We start from the raw sequence: 15403 nt of genomic DNA on the forward strand, positions 1-15403 counted from the left end.
AACCAGTTTTTTGTTAATTTGAATCATCTTCTAATGCGCCTACAAAATTTTAATCCAGTTCATTTGTGTTTTCCTGAAATACCCCATTCCAATTGCGTAACTAGTTTTACTGCGCCCTGGATCGATCGAACATCGATTTACTCATACCCGCCCGTACCCCACGCATTTCAGCTGCTGCGTTATATATATAGATATAGATATAAACAGATAGATAGATAAATATATATATCAACAGCATACAGTTATTTTTATTAAGAAACCTAAAGTTTTTACTTATATCTTTTCTAAGTTATCACTACATATTTAATATGACTTATGTTCATAGGAAATTAAATTAAAAATGGTTTATTGTACTTAATCCAATTTAATAAAAAAAATAACGATAATAATAAAATAATACAGTACAGTAATAAAAATATAGTAATAAAAACTGAGGTTTTTTTATGGTAGCCCTGGGTTCTCTCGTCTTGAACAACATGGCTTTTCTCAATGTCGCTTCCAGAAGGGCAGAAATAAATACGTATTATGAAGCACTGCAATCCACATTTTTAGTTAGCGAACCAAATACCGAAAAATGTCTCAAATTTACTTTTCAGACCTCATCAAAAATTCCTGGATCCGTCCCCGCTATCGGCTGTTGCTAATAGTAATTCAAACGTTTTTTTGTATAAGGAACAGTTTTCGATATTTTTTATTTCGTCCTTGCGCCCTTTTACTGTGCGCCCTGGAGCAACTACTCCATTTACTTCATTGTAGTTACGCCACTGCCCAGTTCATCTGTCAAAAATTTCATTCAAATTTCCAAAATTTCAGCGCATCTGTAATGAATTCCTTTCAAATTCCCAGAATTGACCAGTATATCTGACATTAATCCCACTGAAATTTTCAGAATTATCCAGTTTATCTGTCAAAAATCTTACTCAATTTTCTAGAATTTCTCAGTTCATCTATCTAAAATTTCAGTTAATTTTCCTGAACTACCCAGTGTATCTGTTATGAATCTCATTCAAATTTCAGCATTATTCATATAATTTTTTCCTGAATTGCCTGAATTGCTGAGTTTACCTGTCAAAAATCGTACTCAAATTTTAAGAATTATCCAGTGTATCTGTAATGAATCCCTTTCAAATTCTTAGAATGGCCAAGTTTATCTGTGATCAGTTTCATTCAAATTTCCGAAACTACCTATTGTGTCACCAATGAGTCTCTTCAAGGTCTCAGAATGACTTATTACCTCTATCATAAATTACATTTAAATTACCAGAATTACCGAACATCTGTCATTAATCTCATTCAAATCATTCGAATTACTCAGTTCATCTGTAAAAAATCTCGCTCTAATTCTCAGAATGACCAAATACATCTGTCAATTCAAGTTTGCAGAATGAGCTAGTACCTCTGTCATGAACTCCATTCATGCAGATTGAGCTAGAACATTTATCATAAGTTTCAATCAAATTTTCAGAATGAACTAGTACATCTATCACCAACAAAATTCAAAGTTTCAGAATTCTCCAGTTCATTCGTCATAAATCTAATTCATTTTTCCTGAATTACTAGTTTATCTTTCAAAAATCTAATTCATTTTTTTTTTCTGAATTACTCAGTTCATCTGTCAAAAATGTAATTCAAATTTCCAGAATTAACCAGTTCATCTGTTGTAAATATAATAATTTCCTGAATTTCCTAGCACATATGTTACAATTCCAGTTCAAATTCTCAGAATGATCCGCCACACCTACGATATATCCCATTCAAATTCCTGAATGATCTACTACACCTATCATAATTCGCATTCAAACTTTCAGAATCGGCAAGAATATTTGTCATGAATTAAGTTTAAGTTATAATTTGTATAATAACCTAGTGCATCTGTCTTCAATCCCATTCAAATTTGTAGAATGAGTTTGTACCCCTGTCAAAAGTCTCAATCAAATTTTACAAGTGATTCAGTATATCTGTTGTAAATTCAATTCTAATTTGCGAAATAATTTGCTCGATAATATAATGAACCTAACACACTTAGTATTACTAAACTAAATTCATAAAGTTTAACTGTAGCAAGACCCCTCGACATCTAAAACGAAAAATTGCACTTGTTACCTGGCTTTCTCTGCCTTTGAGCTGATCGAGAATAGCTTCAGTTTCTGGCCCTACGTCCAGTTTAGCTGGGTCGTACACAAGGAATATGATATCCGCTCTGTCAATAAACCATTGGCAGGCATCATTGAAAGGGAATAGCCTTTCAACTTGTTTTCTAATCTCAAGAATTCCTGGAATCTCCACAATGTTCACCTGTAGATTAGAAAAAAAATCGAAAAATACTGATTCTATATATACTCCAGCGTTTTATTTCTAAAAATAAAGGTGCCAGTACGCTGGACCTCAGTATCATAATGATTAAAAGGTTGCATATATTTCAAGGTATTAATAATAATAATAATAATAATAATAATAATAATAATAATAATAATAATAATAATAATAATAATAATAATAATAATAATAATAATAACGTCGAGTAGTATATCATTGCAGTCTTGTAACTAAAAATTCTTACGTGCATATAAAAAGATGATTTTAAAATGTCTCATTTTTACGTCTTAGTTTTATAATACAATAAACGTAATGATAATCAATATTTCTTAGTGATTTGTTTGTTGCTTTTTTCTCTTTCTGTAAACGGACGAAAATAGTCTGTTATTGTTTATTTTCAAAAGGCATCAAGAGTTCCACAAATATTGAATTTCAATAACAACACACATACAGTACATTGTTCACATAATGTTCTTCAGAGTATTAGTCATGCCACCAAAATGTTTTACAAACCTCTACTAAATTAATGAATGAACTTTGCGAAAAAAAAGTCTAAAGGATGTTTTCACTTAATCCTCTTCCTAGTAATGAATAGAAACAATTAATTTGATGCATTAAAATGGGAACTAAGTAAAGGATTTTCTCTGGAGAAAGTACAGAGGTGGAGTCCCATCAGAATTTTTCTACTGGTTTTTAGTTTACTCGAACTTAAGCGACATAAAAACTTGTCGGGATTACTTCGTTGTGGGAGGTAAATCTTTTCAGAAAAAAAAAATCTAGTCGGTTTTAGAACCTTTATGGTTTATATTACCTTGCGAAGATGGAATGAAAAAAGGGAGTCGTGAGGACGTGCCAGCGAGCAAGAGACAAAAAGGCCCAAATATTTATGGTCCCTAAATACAATTAATTGACTTCAAGAAGGAACAAAGATTGGCAACTCTTCCTCTAGAAAGGAAGAAAAAGCAAAATAATAAAAACTCTGATTTTCGATAAAATTATGTATTTATTATTTACTATTTTCGAAGTTTCTGGTCAATCCCTTTGTGAGACAGAAGACGAAATATTCCGTTGTTATTGATTTCACCTAGAAACTAATATGTGCGCTACCCAAACATACATGCTTCACAATCCTTCAGTACTTCCGCAACAGTTTTTATAGACGTAGTTGGTGAGTTCTTCAAATTAAATGCCCGTGACCAAACTCCTCTATAAAAATTGTTGCGTGAGTACCACAGGATTCTGAAACATGCATTTTTGGATAAGGCACATAGTAGCTCCTAAGTGAAATCTTGACTCGACTGCGGTAGGTCCCATAGTTTTGGAGCTATGGACCTTTAAAGTTTATTTTTTCATGTTTTTGGCAGCCTATAACTTCGAAAGGAAGCATTTGTGCACCCAGGTTTGTCTATAGTTTTTGTCTTATCTTGGTGTCAGGAATCACGTCCCAAACGTTGTCGGTGTTGTTTTGAAACACCCTGTATATTATTTTGCATAAGAATAAGTATAAAAATGATAAGTGGTCGGAGCAGTTTTTCGGCTGTTCATTATAGACGTGATTGATCCTACCCATCTTGCTTGAATGCTATCTACGCAAATGATAAATAGATGTAAGTAAAACCCGCTATGAGCAGAGTAAATTGCAATATACATTTGCTTTAATGAGGCCGTAGAACATCTTTCAAGTAGTACGATTGGAAGGTTAAATGTCGGAAGAGAATCATATTAAATCATAAAAGACTGCCTACATAGTGAAGTTTGCTCTCATAAATATAGAACGTACGAAAATCATGGCTTAATAACGATTTTACTTCTATACTATTAATTTTCACAAATATATTTGCTTAATAAAGTTTACATTTTAGCATGTTACACCAAGGGCTAAATCATTCTAAACTATTTTACTGTAACATATATATTGGTTCGTTTAGCCAGGATTTCGTAACGGGGCCGACACATGAAATTCTGAAGGCCCAAAAACGCGATCAATCTAAACTACTTTACTATTAACAAATATTGGTTAGTTAGGACAATAAAATGAGGATATGTTGGTAAGTATTTTAATAACAAACTATGAAGAAATCTCGAGCAAAATAATAATAAAAAAAAGTATTGAAAAAGATTTTACAATGTTTACGTCCTTCCTCTCTTTATTCAAATATAACAATTTTCCTTTCATTATGACCTCAACTATTATGAAAAGTACATACTCAATAATGTCTTGTAAAATATTTCACAATATCTGCGTTCCTTTCCCTGTTAAATCAACTGTTAACATTTTTTTCCACATAAATTTTTGTATTTATTATTCCGTCAACTACTGTCTGTTCCAAATGACAGGTTAAAGGAGCAGTAGAAAATTGCTTTTGAAATAACATGTTTGATACTGCAAGGATGTGATGACGAAAAATTATGATAAAAAATGTCCATGCTGTTACACATCGGCACTATGCTTTCGGAAGCTTGAAGTCTCCCTGATTAGTAGCAGAAATTTTGAGAATTCCGTAACTCTTCTAGAACTTTCAAATTCCCTGACTCTTCCAGATTATCTCGCTCAAGTCGTCATCATGTATTGCAAATAATACAAATCTTCACAAAAGAAAGAGTAACCAAAAGCTTGCTGTAGCTTTTAATTTTTAACGTTGATCCTTCTTTTTCTCATTTCATTTTGTTTCATACTTCCTTAATTTTTTTTTCATTTCTAGTCTCGAAGGGGAAGGGTCCGGACCCCTCCTGGCTACGTGCCTGCATGAGGCAGTTACCAGTGCTGTGCCGTATAAAATCAGCGCCCGGGGCGATAGTATACGACGGCACCTCTTCCTTCTTGTACATATGAGTGAGGTCGACAGACCAGCCGCGAAGCGCCACCACAAAATGTTCAAAAATAAACTGTTTTCCCTTGATTTTGAGCATTTTTTTATTACTTTTTCCTTTCATTCTCTCTCTCTTTCTCTCTCTCTCTCTCTCTATATATATATATATATATATATATATATATATATATATATATATATATTATTTTTACCTCCGGAATTTTGCACCCCCTTACTTCGGCGCCTGGAGTCCTCGCCCCGCTATTCCCCCTCCCCCCCGAGCACGGTACTGACAGTTACCTTATGTACTTGTATAGGGTCTACTCACAAATTTATATCATATTCGTGCGCGGAAGAAGGGGGGAGGCATCAACGCACGACATTGTCGTTTAGGAGGCGAGAGGCTGTAAAATAAACATTTTCGCTTTCTTGTCCCAGACAAAGTTTTTCCAACATGTACGACAACTATTGAATCAGATGATGCCAGTACGTCTCTTTATTGAATGATGTTTGATAAGTCTTGCAAGGGAAAAATTACAATAATTTAGCAAATCCTGATAAAATACAAAATTAAATCTGGAGAGAATTGAAATTCTGAAGTAAATCTATTCGTTACTTAAAAAATCGGAGAAAATGGAATATTCAACACATGTGACAAATTTCTTCCAAGCATTAATAAGACAATATTTCAAAAGAAGGTAAATAATGCGGGTATACTAAAATCAATACAACAATAATTTAAATACTTTCTCAAGTTACGTAATATTGTTCTATGTTTATGGTACCGTACTTTGAAAACAAAGGAATAATTAATTTTTCTTATTTTAATCGATATGAAAACTGTCTATTTTTATCTATTGTTGCTAGATACTTGGTTCGTTAGTTCATCTAAGATTATCATTTCTTTTCATTTTCTAGGCTATATGAGACAGGCCTACTCTCTAAAGTGGTATCCAAACTACTGGGAATCGAATCAGGTACTAAACAGTAATACTTGATAGTGATACGAGGGGAAAGTTATGCTAATTTTACAACAAACATAATTGTTTTAAAGTGAAATGAAATAAAATCTTTAAGTTTTACGTCCCATGATTATGAAGCCTAGGCTAAAGGAGATAATGACAATTGAATTAAATGGTGGAATGGAAAAAGTTGGAAGAAACGGGAGAACAGTGAGAAAAACCATGCACACGGTATTTGTCCACCACAAAGCTCACTTGGCGCGAGCTGCGATCGAACCAAGGACCACACGCAGCAGAAGTGAACCCTCAACCGCTGATCCACCTCGGCCATTTAAAATGCTAAGTATGATAATATTTTCTGATCAGGTTGATAACCCTGCCTAGATCCAACATGTTGTTATATGACTGAACAATGGAGATGCTCCTCACAGATGATACTATACCATGCTAAATGTACTCATTCCTCTGGCATCAGAAAATGCAGGTTGTACACGGTATTATTGCTTCTTTTTCTCATTTCTCCTTCAATTTGTGGGTCCTTATTTATTTACTTTTAAAAAAGTAGAAGTGGACAAAAAGCCAGCAGAGGATGGTAGGTTGAGGTTTTCTATGTTCCCTAACGACATGTAAACAGAAACTTCAGAAGGTAAAGCGAGGGAATAATATGAGAAATCGAAATCAATATCTATTTCTATCCCCTTTTTCCTTCATATAAGAGCTGACAATATTTCTAATTTTTATGTTCCGTATCACAGAGGCAAGAATACGTAATGAAAGTTTCGTGATACCAAAACTTCTAAATTATTCGTATCAGAAACATATTGGAAACAACTTATGACATTTTGTTGTTACAAATACTTATTTTCGTCATGGTCGTATCATAATTGTGGTTAAACATTTGTTCTCGTGACAAAACAGATGAAATACCTTCTCCAACAGCCTATTAGGTAACCGAAGCCCTCTCAGCCGGTCGAGAAGTCCTTGGCCGAACTTCTGTAATCCAGAGAAGGTCCAATCTGCTGCCAGCTGAGTCCCGTCCAACACTTCCTCTCGTTCGCCCCACATGATTATGTTGAAATAGGCTGGAGAAGGTTCAGCACCTGAAAACAAAAGGAAACGTGCAACTCGTAAATCCTGTGTTGTAACGTTTATTTCAGACATCAGAAAAAGAGATAAGAAAGTTTATTTTTTTCTTAACTAGACTGAAAAGATAGTAAGCACCAAATTGTACTTCCTACTTCAACTAGATTCTTAAGTGTTTGTGTCTACCACTAATGCAGTGGAGTGAAGAAGAAAAACCAGCAAAAATAGAAGTGGAATACGAAAATAGATATTTCAAAATCGAGATATATCTAACTTACAGTATACATAGTTCGTGTCCTTGAAAATAATGTTCTATTGTAAGGGAACAAGTATGAGAGTACTGCATACAAAGTATTTAGGTAGTAAAAATTGACACAACATTAACTCGACATTGTTACTGCCCGGAACGTCTAATATTATAATTCATATTTCGTAAAGAATTAAATATTTCTTAAATGAATTTATTAAATCATTAATTTCTTTCATTATGCATAATAAACATAATACAAAATATTTACGCTCAGAATTTTATCATCATCATCATCATCATCATAGGTATTCTGCCAATATTGGCAGGTCACTTGCCGCAACTCAGAAGCTTCCATGTTCCACGGTCTTTAGCTAATCTCTTCGTTCCCACGTACGATTATTCTGTTTCGATATAGCCCATCAATTGTAGTTTCTTTCGCTCCTTCCCTCTTTTTCCTGCCACCATACCTTCTAGCACATCCCTCATGATACAATTTCTTCTTAGCCAATATCCCAACCAGTTTCCCTTACTTTCTTTACTAAAGTGTTTTCTCCCCCGCCAATTCTAACACCCTTTCATTTATTTTCCACTTGAACCAGCTAATCCTCTCCAGTTTTTCGAAAGCTTCCAGTTGTCTTTCATCATTTTTGCGTAATGTTCATGTTTCTGCCCCGTACAGTACAATGATCCACACGAAGTATTTGGTGAGTGTTTTCTCAACTTTTTTTTCTGGGTCCCACAAAATAGACATTTCTTCTTCTTAAAAGCTTATTTCACCATTCAAAACCTTGCTTTTATTTCACTTTCACACTTCATATTATAATTAATAATCTACGCAGATTCGAAAACTAGCCACCTGTTCTATTTTCTCCTCTCCTACCTCTTCATTTGAGACCGACCGCTTCGTCCCAATCACCATGACTTTTATCTCTCTAACATTTATTTTCATCACATGTTTTTTACAGCTCTTCCTCAAGTTTTCCAAGATTTTATTGGTTTTCTTTCCAGATTTTGCAACAAGTGACATGTTGTAATATGCCATTACAGTCTAATGATATTATGTTTTTAATAGGAGGGTGCCCGAAATTTTTTGCACCGACTGTACTTGATGTTTAACAAAAAATTTCTGGCTGTTCATATAATTCGTAATATTGTTCATTATTCTATTTCAAATTAACATGGAAAAACTGTAAAAAATTCATTGGGAATGATAGTTTTGGGAATCAATATCTTTATTTATATTTTAAATTAGTTATAAGTCTTGTATATGGATGTGTATATGGATTATTACAATTCTTACGGTGTCAGTGCTATCCGAAAATATAGATCCACTATTGGACGGAACTTTCCAGATCAAATAACCAATCTAAAATTCGACAGAATTTTCAGGACCACCCTTCACCTCTCTTTTAGATACCTAGGTCCTTCTAAAATCTAGTTTAATCCAGATTTTACCAAATTTTATTCGTTTCAAAGCCCCACCGCCAAAATGCTTAGTTTTGATTGGCTGATAAACCCACGCTATGATATTAGGGCGCAATTATTCCCTTCCACGCCGGAAAGTGCTACTGAAGACACTGGTTTTTGTTCGTCTAACTTAAAAGTCGAAAGGACTGAGAGAAACTAAAATAAAGGTAATATTGTGACGTTATTAACGTATAAAAAATCACTGGAAGCTATGGAGCCATAATTTGCCAATTTTTATAGTAAAAAACCGGACTGTAGAGCAGAAATAGGAAGTCAACTCGGTAACGCCATGTTTTGCTGATATAATTAGTGGTGGACAGGTTCTGTGAAGTGCATCAGTTTGCTAGTTGTTCTTAGAAAGAAAAAATCTATAAACAGTTTCGGAAGAGTAGTGTTTCTCCCTTAAAATATTCTCATCCTGAAAATTACTCCTTTTAGAGTTACGTTAGGCCTGCCCCACTGCCGTTTGTGTTCGTGTATGTAGTAAATGTGATTTCTTTTGTACTTATTTAGTAATAACATGGCGGTATTTAATTTCTTTGTAGTTAGGATAGTGATCACAATGCACGTGTGAATTATCAGTAAGGGCTCCTATCTGACTCCCAAATTGGGAGTACGGCTTCCAGCGGGATGAGTTGAACATGTAGTTTGTTCCGGGTTCCTGCCCCTTCAGGGCAGGGGTCCTATTGTTAGCTAATACTTCGATACGTCCCCTCGGGGGCGTTGATTAAACACTTAAGAATGTGATTCAGTGAAACAAGGGCCAGTTGGCCCTGTCCCTTTCTTTCCTTTTCCTTTCGAGCCGATTTAAAATGGTAAAATATGAATGTTTTCTGTGTGTATTTATCAGTACAACATGTATTAATGATAGTGATAATTGGTGTGTATTGGCATGATGTGTCTTGTAGTTTGAGTAGTATGTGTATATTTGTAATGTAGTATCAGTGGTAGTGGTAGTTAAGTGATGAAAGAGTGTGTGAGATAATTAAATACGGACAGTGTAGTATTTACTATGCGATAAATTTTTATTACTCCGTCATTAAGTGAACGTAATATAGTATAATAATTCCGTGTACAAGGTCACATTCCGTTGTTCAAGGGTTGATTATATCGTCGCTAGCCCTAGTGTCAAAAGTCAGTACTAACCGCCATTCTTCCGTCGAGGTGCTTAGTGATTTAGTTTTCATGAAATTGACCTTTCTTTCCGAAATAAAACCTAGAAGGTATAATTCACAGCCCATATGAATGTACAGTTAGGTCAAGTGATCCAAACTTAATATATTCTGAAAGTTTCAACATTCTGCATGGATCGAGATATTTAAGTAAATAAACAATACGTAAATTTTTAACAGAAGTCGGGCGATATGATGCTAGTTCTTCGCTTTGAAATTATAATAAATGTCCATTTTTTCTTCGTGGCTGCAGAAGCTCATTGTTGCTGCAGAAATTTCGTAAACATTAAATATTATCGCGGATAATTCTATTTTCAGTGAACATACGTAGGATTTCTTTTTTTTCTTTCTTCTTAATAAAGCTACCGAGTATTACATAGTATTGTGTGTTTGGGATGAAAGAGTCTTGGGTTCGAGTGAGGTTGTCGTGCGGTGATCAGAATGGGAAATGTTTGTAGTGATTATAGATTTTAAAGTATTATGATGAAATGTGTAAATAGGCTGGGCGTAGATAGAGGAAACAGGGTGTTTGTAGAATATAGCGTCGTGGCAAATGAATATTAATGTGAATATGAATATTAATAAGTATATGAATATTGTAGTAAATGAATATAGAAGATAGGACACCCATATAGTTAAATGTATAGTAGCCCAGTGAATACTTCGCCGTGTGTTGATATATAGATATTGAATAGATACGTGTAGCTACAAACATCTCAGGTTCTGACCCCTGCACCATAATATCACGCGGACCGGAGGGCGATATATAGTCGGACTATGGTAATACTTTGTAGTTTAATGTGTTATAATAATAATCAACCATAGTAATACCATCTGATAGAAGGGGTAGCATCATATAATCGCAGACTAGACATATTGAATAATAAATTATGAAAAGACAGTAGCAGTTATACAACAGGGCTGTAGTGAATTATATTTTCTGGTCGGTTTTTAAAATAGAATACCCTGCTCCGTGAGATTTTTTTTTCCTTCACGTTACCTACTCAGGCTAGCTTACAATGTTCATGGAGGCGACAGCTCTGATAGGGTACAGAATCAAAACAATTAGTTATTGAAATTTATTTTCGCGTACCCGGATGTCGACCCCTAGTCCCTTTAAGTATTTTCATTTCTTTTCTTAGTTTAATTAGACGAGGGAAATTAACGACATCCCAGACTGTGGCGTGTCTGCGCAGGGTAGCTATCGGTGAAGTTTGGCAATAGAAATCACCGATCCAAAATTCAGTTTATTTAATTTTTTTTATTTCGGCAAATCATTAGTTAGGGATATCTTAGATAATACTTCTATTCTAGTTTCATTACTGTCCTCGAACCTTCTTAGTTTTTCTAAGGGGTCGAATATTTTTTTTTACTTAGAGATTTCAAAACTGGGGACGCAGTTACCTGGTCCCTTTTCCCCTCTCCTTTTATCCTGCTGGTCTGGGCCGGATACGGGGATCGGATTTCAATCTTACAAGCAAACTCTTGTGGGATTGGGATCTGATGGACACAGAACTTGCATCCTTGGCAGCAGGGCGCCCCTTGAGTCTACGTATTCGAGTAGACCACCCTTTTTGGCATGTTAAGAATATTTTGGCTATGGATTTTGTTGAGAGCGAAATTCGACTTCTAACTTTGTAGCGTTAGTTATTTCTCACTTAAGTCTTTGGCGCCCCTATTCTTAGTCTTCCTTCTTCTCTATCTCTCTCTCTGTCTTCATTTCTTCAAGTTTTTTTAAATTTTTTCAACCTTCCCCCCCCCCAAGATTTTGAACTTGTTGCTTACGATTTATTTAACGTACAACTCTGATCTGAAATTACCAGCTGAGACGTTGCAAGACACGATTCATGGATAAAGTAGATAATGATTGGGTCCTCCATCACATTTTGACCTATCGCTGAAATGAACAAAGACTTAGTATTTGACGACACTTCGATTACGTTCTTTCACCGTCGTCCCTCTTAAGTTTTTTTTAATCCGTTGGTCACTTTCCTTTCTGTTTTGGTTTTCGATTACTTTGTAGTTAACCTGGGCCCAGAAATTGTATTTTGATTTACCTAGTTATATCTAGAAATGCTCTGTGTTACGTGCCTGCCTCACAAAGTTTTTTTTTCCCTTCATGATTTAAACACGAATTGATTATATAAAAGTTAAAAATTTATAGACACGCGGTATCAGATAAAATTTAAATTTGTTTCCAAATGTAATGTTGGAAGTCATTTGTTTTCTTGGACAATGTTGCAACCTTCTTAGAATTTATTGTAGGGGTGATTAATTTAAATGTGTGCGCATTTATTATAAATATATATATATAGAGAGAGAAATAAATACTTCGAAATGTATGTGTAATTAGTATGTGAATATGATGTTAAAGTAAAAGTATGATATTAAATGTATTATGAATATATGTAAGAGCGCTCGTGTCTGTCCCCCTAGACGTGTATTGGTTGCTATAGTTTACCAGAAGTCTTCCGACGAATTTAAGAATGTAGATTTTGTTAAGAATACCGCCGTGCACTTAAGTAATTTTCCTTTTCTTCTGAATCAATGTAAGTGATAACCTCTGTAATTATATAATGGCATGCATTGAAAAAATATCGGCAGGTCTAAACGTAACCCACATCATAACGAATATTATCCCTGAGCAATTAACCTAAAACCATTGTGGAAAGTGTACCTTGAATCCGTCTCACCTTCATATGTATCCTGTGACTTGACCAGTTTTTTTTTATCCTCAATTTAAACCTTCATACTCCGTACACCTGTGGAAGATCATTTTTTTTTTAATCCGAACCATGTATAAACATATACGAAAGTGATCCTAATGAAAGGTCTCGTGAAGTGTCCCAGTGTTGGATAAATAACTTGAAATTATTCGATTAATAAATTTGGAAATAGACCGTCTAAGAGGAGAAACTTCCTCTAGTGAAAGTGATTTTCTCGAAATCCCTAGATGGATATAAACGTAGCAGTGTGCGATTGCAGATACAATCTGTTAAGAGTTATAAACCAAATATAGTCGATGAATGTTTTTTTTTTCGTAAACCACTAGATATATATATATAGATATATATATATGTATAAACACAAATTAAGTTAAATGGAGCGAAACGTTTTGGACACTACGACTAGTGCGTGAGTTGTGATTTGGACGCTCAAAATTATTAATATTTTAATATCTCGACGTGAGGTAGAGACTCATATAAGTTCTAATACACCAAAAGGTTTTTTTTTCTTTCCTCTTTGTCCAATTTTTTTTTAAGTGAAATAAGTGTTTTTTTTTTTTTGCGTATGTCGCAAATCATCATTTTGCTTTAGCATGCCTAAGATATTATACATGTAATTATTTTTTTTTCTTTCTTTTTCATTTGTCAATATGATTGAATATATAAAAAATTACTAAAATATAATACTATGTACTCTATTAATATATAACCAAGAACTTGTGCTTTTAATATTTTCTTCATAATTATATGTTTGTCTTTCTTTTTTCACTATGAATGTAATAAACTATTTGTACCCTTGTAGTTAGTTGGTTTCCTTTAACCATATATACACTGTCCTGAGTGAGTGAGCGAGTGAATGCATGATAGATTTAATATAAGCAATTCTAGTGATATCATTTGTCATATTAACATCTGTAATATATGTGTCATGTTTTAATATATGTGTTAAGGTAAATAACCTAGGTCATGAAGGACCGTCACTAACGGTTTAAATCGGCTCGAGGAGTGAAGCAAAAATAGCAGGATAAGCCTAAATACGACATCTTTCTTCCAGGAAGTTGAGACTTCGATTGATACGACACATAAATTTATATTGAGTTTATAAGTTTGATTTTTTTTTTCCTTGGCTAATTCATATGTGTGGTCGATCCTAGAGGACAGAGTTCAGATGCTGGATAGTTATCAGTCACCGGTCGGAATAACATTACAAAGAATTAAATTTCACTTTTCACATTTCCAGGTCTAGGTCTGGGCAACCCCATGATCGTGGTGCCTGGAGCTAGGTCTGGGTGGTATGAGGGAACATGTGTCTATTCCGAAGCATTCCAAAATTGATTAGTTGTTAATAACATTTAGAATGATTCATCTTTCAACGACTTTCCCGACCTTTTACTATATTTCCGGAATTATCCAGTAATCTGTTTCTCATTAAAATACCCTATTTCTTTTCTTTCTTCTTTACCTACCTCCTTCTTTTACCCTTCTACTTTCTTCTCTTTCTTTCCTATTTCTAAATCAAAGAAAACGGAGTCATGATTGAGAGTAGTCGCTATTGGCACGGTCAATAAGTTGTTTCGATGAGTTTTCTTCGGGAGTCTGATATGGAATAATTAACAATAACAAAAGGTTTATTGGAAGTTACTCTATTGGAAAATAATCTGGATTTCAATCAGTAAGTGATCTTTCGTAATCGTCCTCGTTGAAGAAAATTAATTTTAGCGACGCCTCTCCAACTATTACATTGCATTCTTATCTTCGTTTACTACTACTACTTTTTTTTTTTTACGTTTTCTTTCAATTTTGGCTAACCGTGACAGGACCTGTTGCCCTGGAAACGGCGGTTTCTATGGCAACGGACAAACGGTTTTCTTTCAAGATTGGCTAACTGTGACAGGATCTGTTGCCCTGGAAACGGCGGTTTCTATGGCAACGGACAAACGTTTTCTTTCAATGTCGTCTGCAAATTGTATACACTTCTCACAAAACTATTTCGCCTAATATGCAGTGATGTTCTTTAGCCAGTTTGCACTGGTTCGACCAAACAGATTCTTGATATTTTTCAGGTTTCTGCAGGTGGCTGTTACAAACAAAATGTATTGTACCTCTAGATCCAGTAATTAAATAAATAAATAATTCTTTAGTAGTACTTTTAAGGATATAATGTATTTTTTTTTCTTTCCAGCTTCTAAAGAAACAATTAAAGTATGCTTCAGTTGACACACGGTATGTTAATTGTCTACAGCATCTCATCTTCAGAAATGCAAGTCTGTCAATTTCGTGACGCAGTTATGTTCTTTGTTTACTGCCAGAAATGCAACGGTAGGACTCATCTGCCGGCTGACGTCTCCCACAACACGTTTCAATTTGTGACCTTCCATTACATCACTACTTTATTTTCTATGTCAAGTTTGCAACAGTTACGACAAAACCCGTTGTGTGACTTCTGGAGACCTGTGGAGGCCACAGGGTTGGTCATAGGGAGTTGACACCATATAAACAATTTCCCGGGAGGTCCTCAGCTACAACATATCTAAAAATCATCCAAATCGGACAGACGAGGAAATGCAATGCTTTTTGTACGGTGTCCTTTCAGCGTCTGTGATGTACTATTCATACA

General features: G+C 34.6%; 1 protein-coding gene across 1 annotated transcript in view; it reads right to left on the reverse strand.

Annotated features, from left to right (window-relative positions):
- Positions 1-15403, reverse strand: part of LOC145670497 (uncharacterized) — a 144444-nt gene that overhangs the window by 11515 nt on the left and 117526 nt on the right. The window contains exons 8-9 of the mRNA XM_081739229.1: positions 7016-7188; positions 2104-2295 (exon numbers count right to left, since the gene is read on the reverse strand). Of these exons, the coding sequence (XP_081595355.1) occupies positions 2104-2295; positions 7016-7188 (365 nt within the window). The remainder of the gene's footprint in view (positions 1-2103; positions 2296-7015; positions 7189-15403) is intronic.

Source organism: Thermobia domestica, chromosome 14 (genome assembly GCF_964235325.1).
Source record: "Thermobia domestica chromosome 14, izTheDome1.hap1.1, whole genome shotgun sequence".
In the NCBI taxonomy this organism is placed as follows: domain Eukaryota; kingdom Metazoa; phylum Arthropoda; class Insecta; order Zygentoma; family Lepismatidae; genus Thermobia; species Thermobia domestica.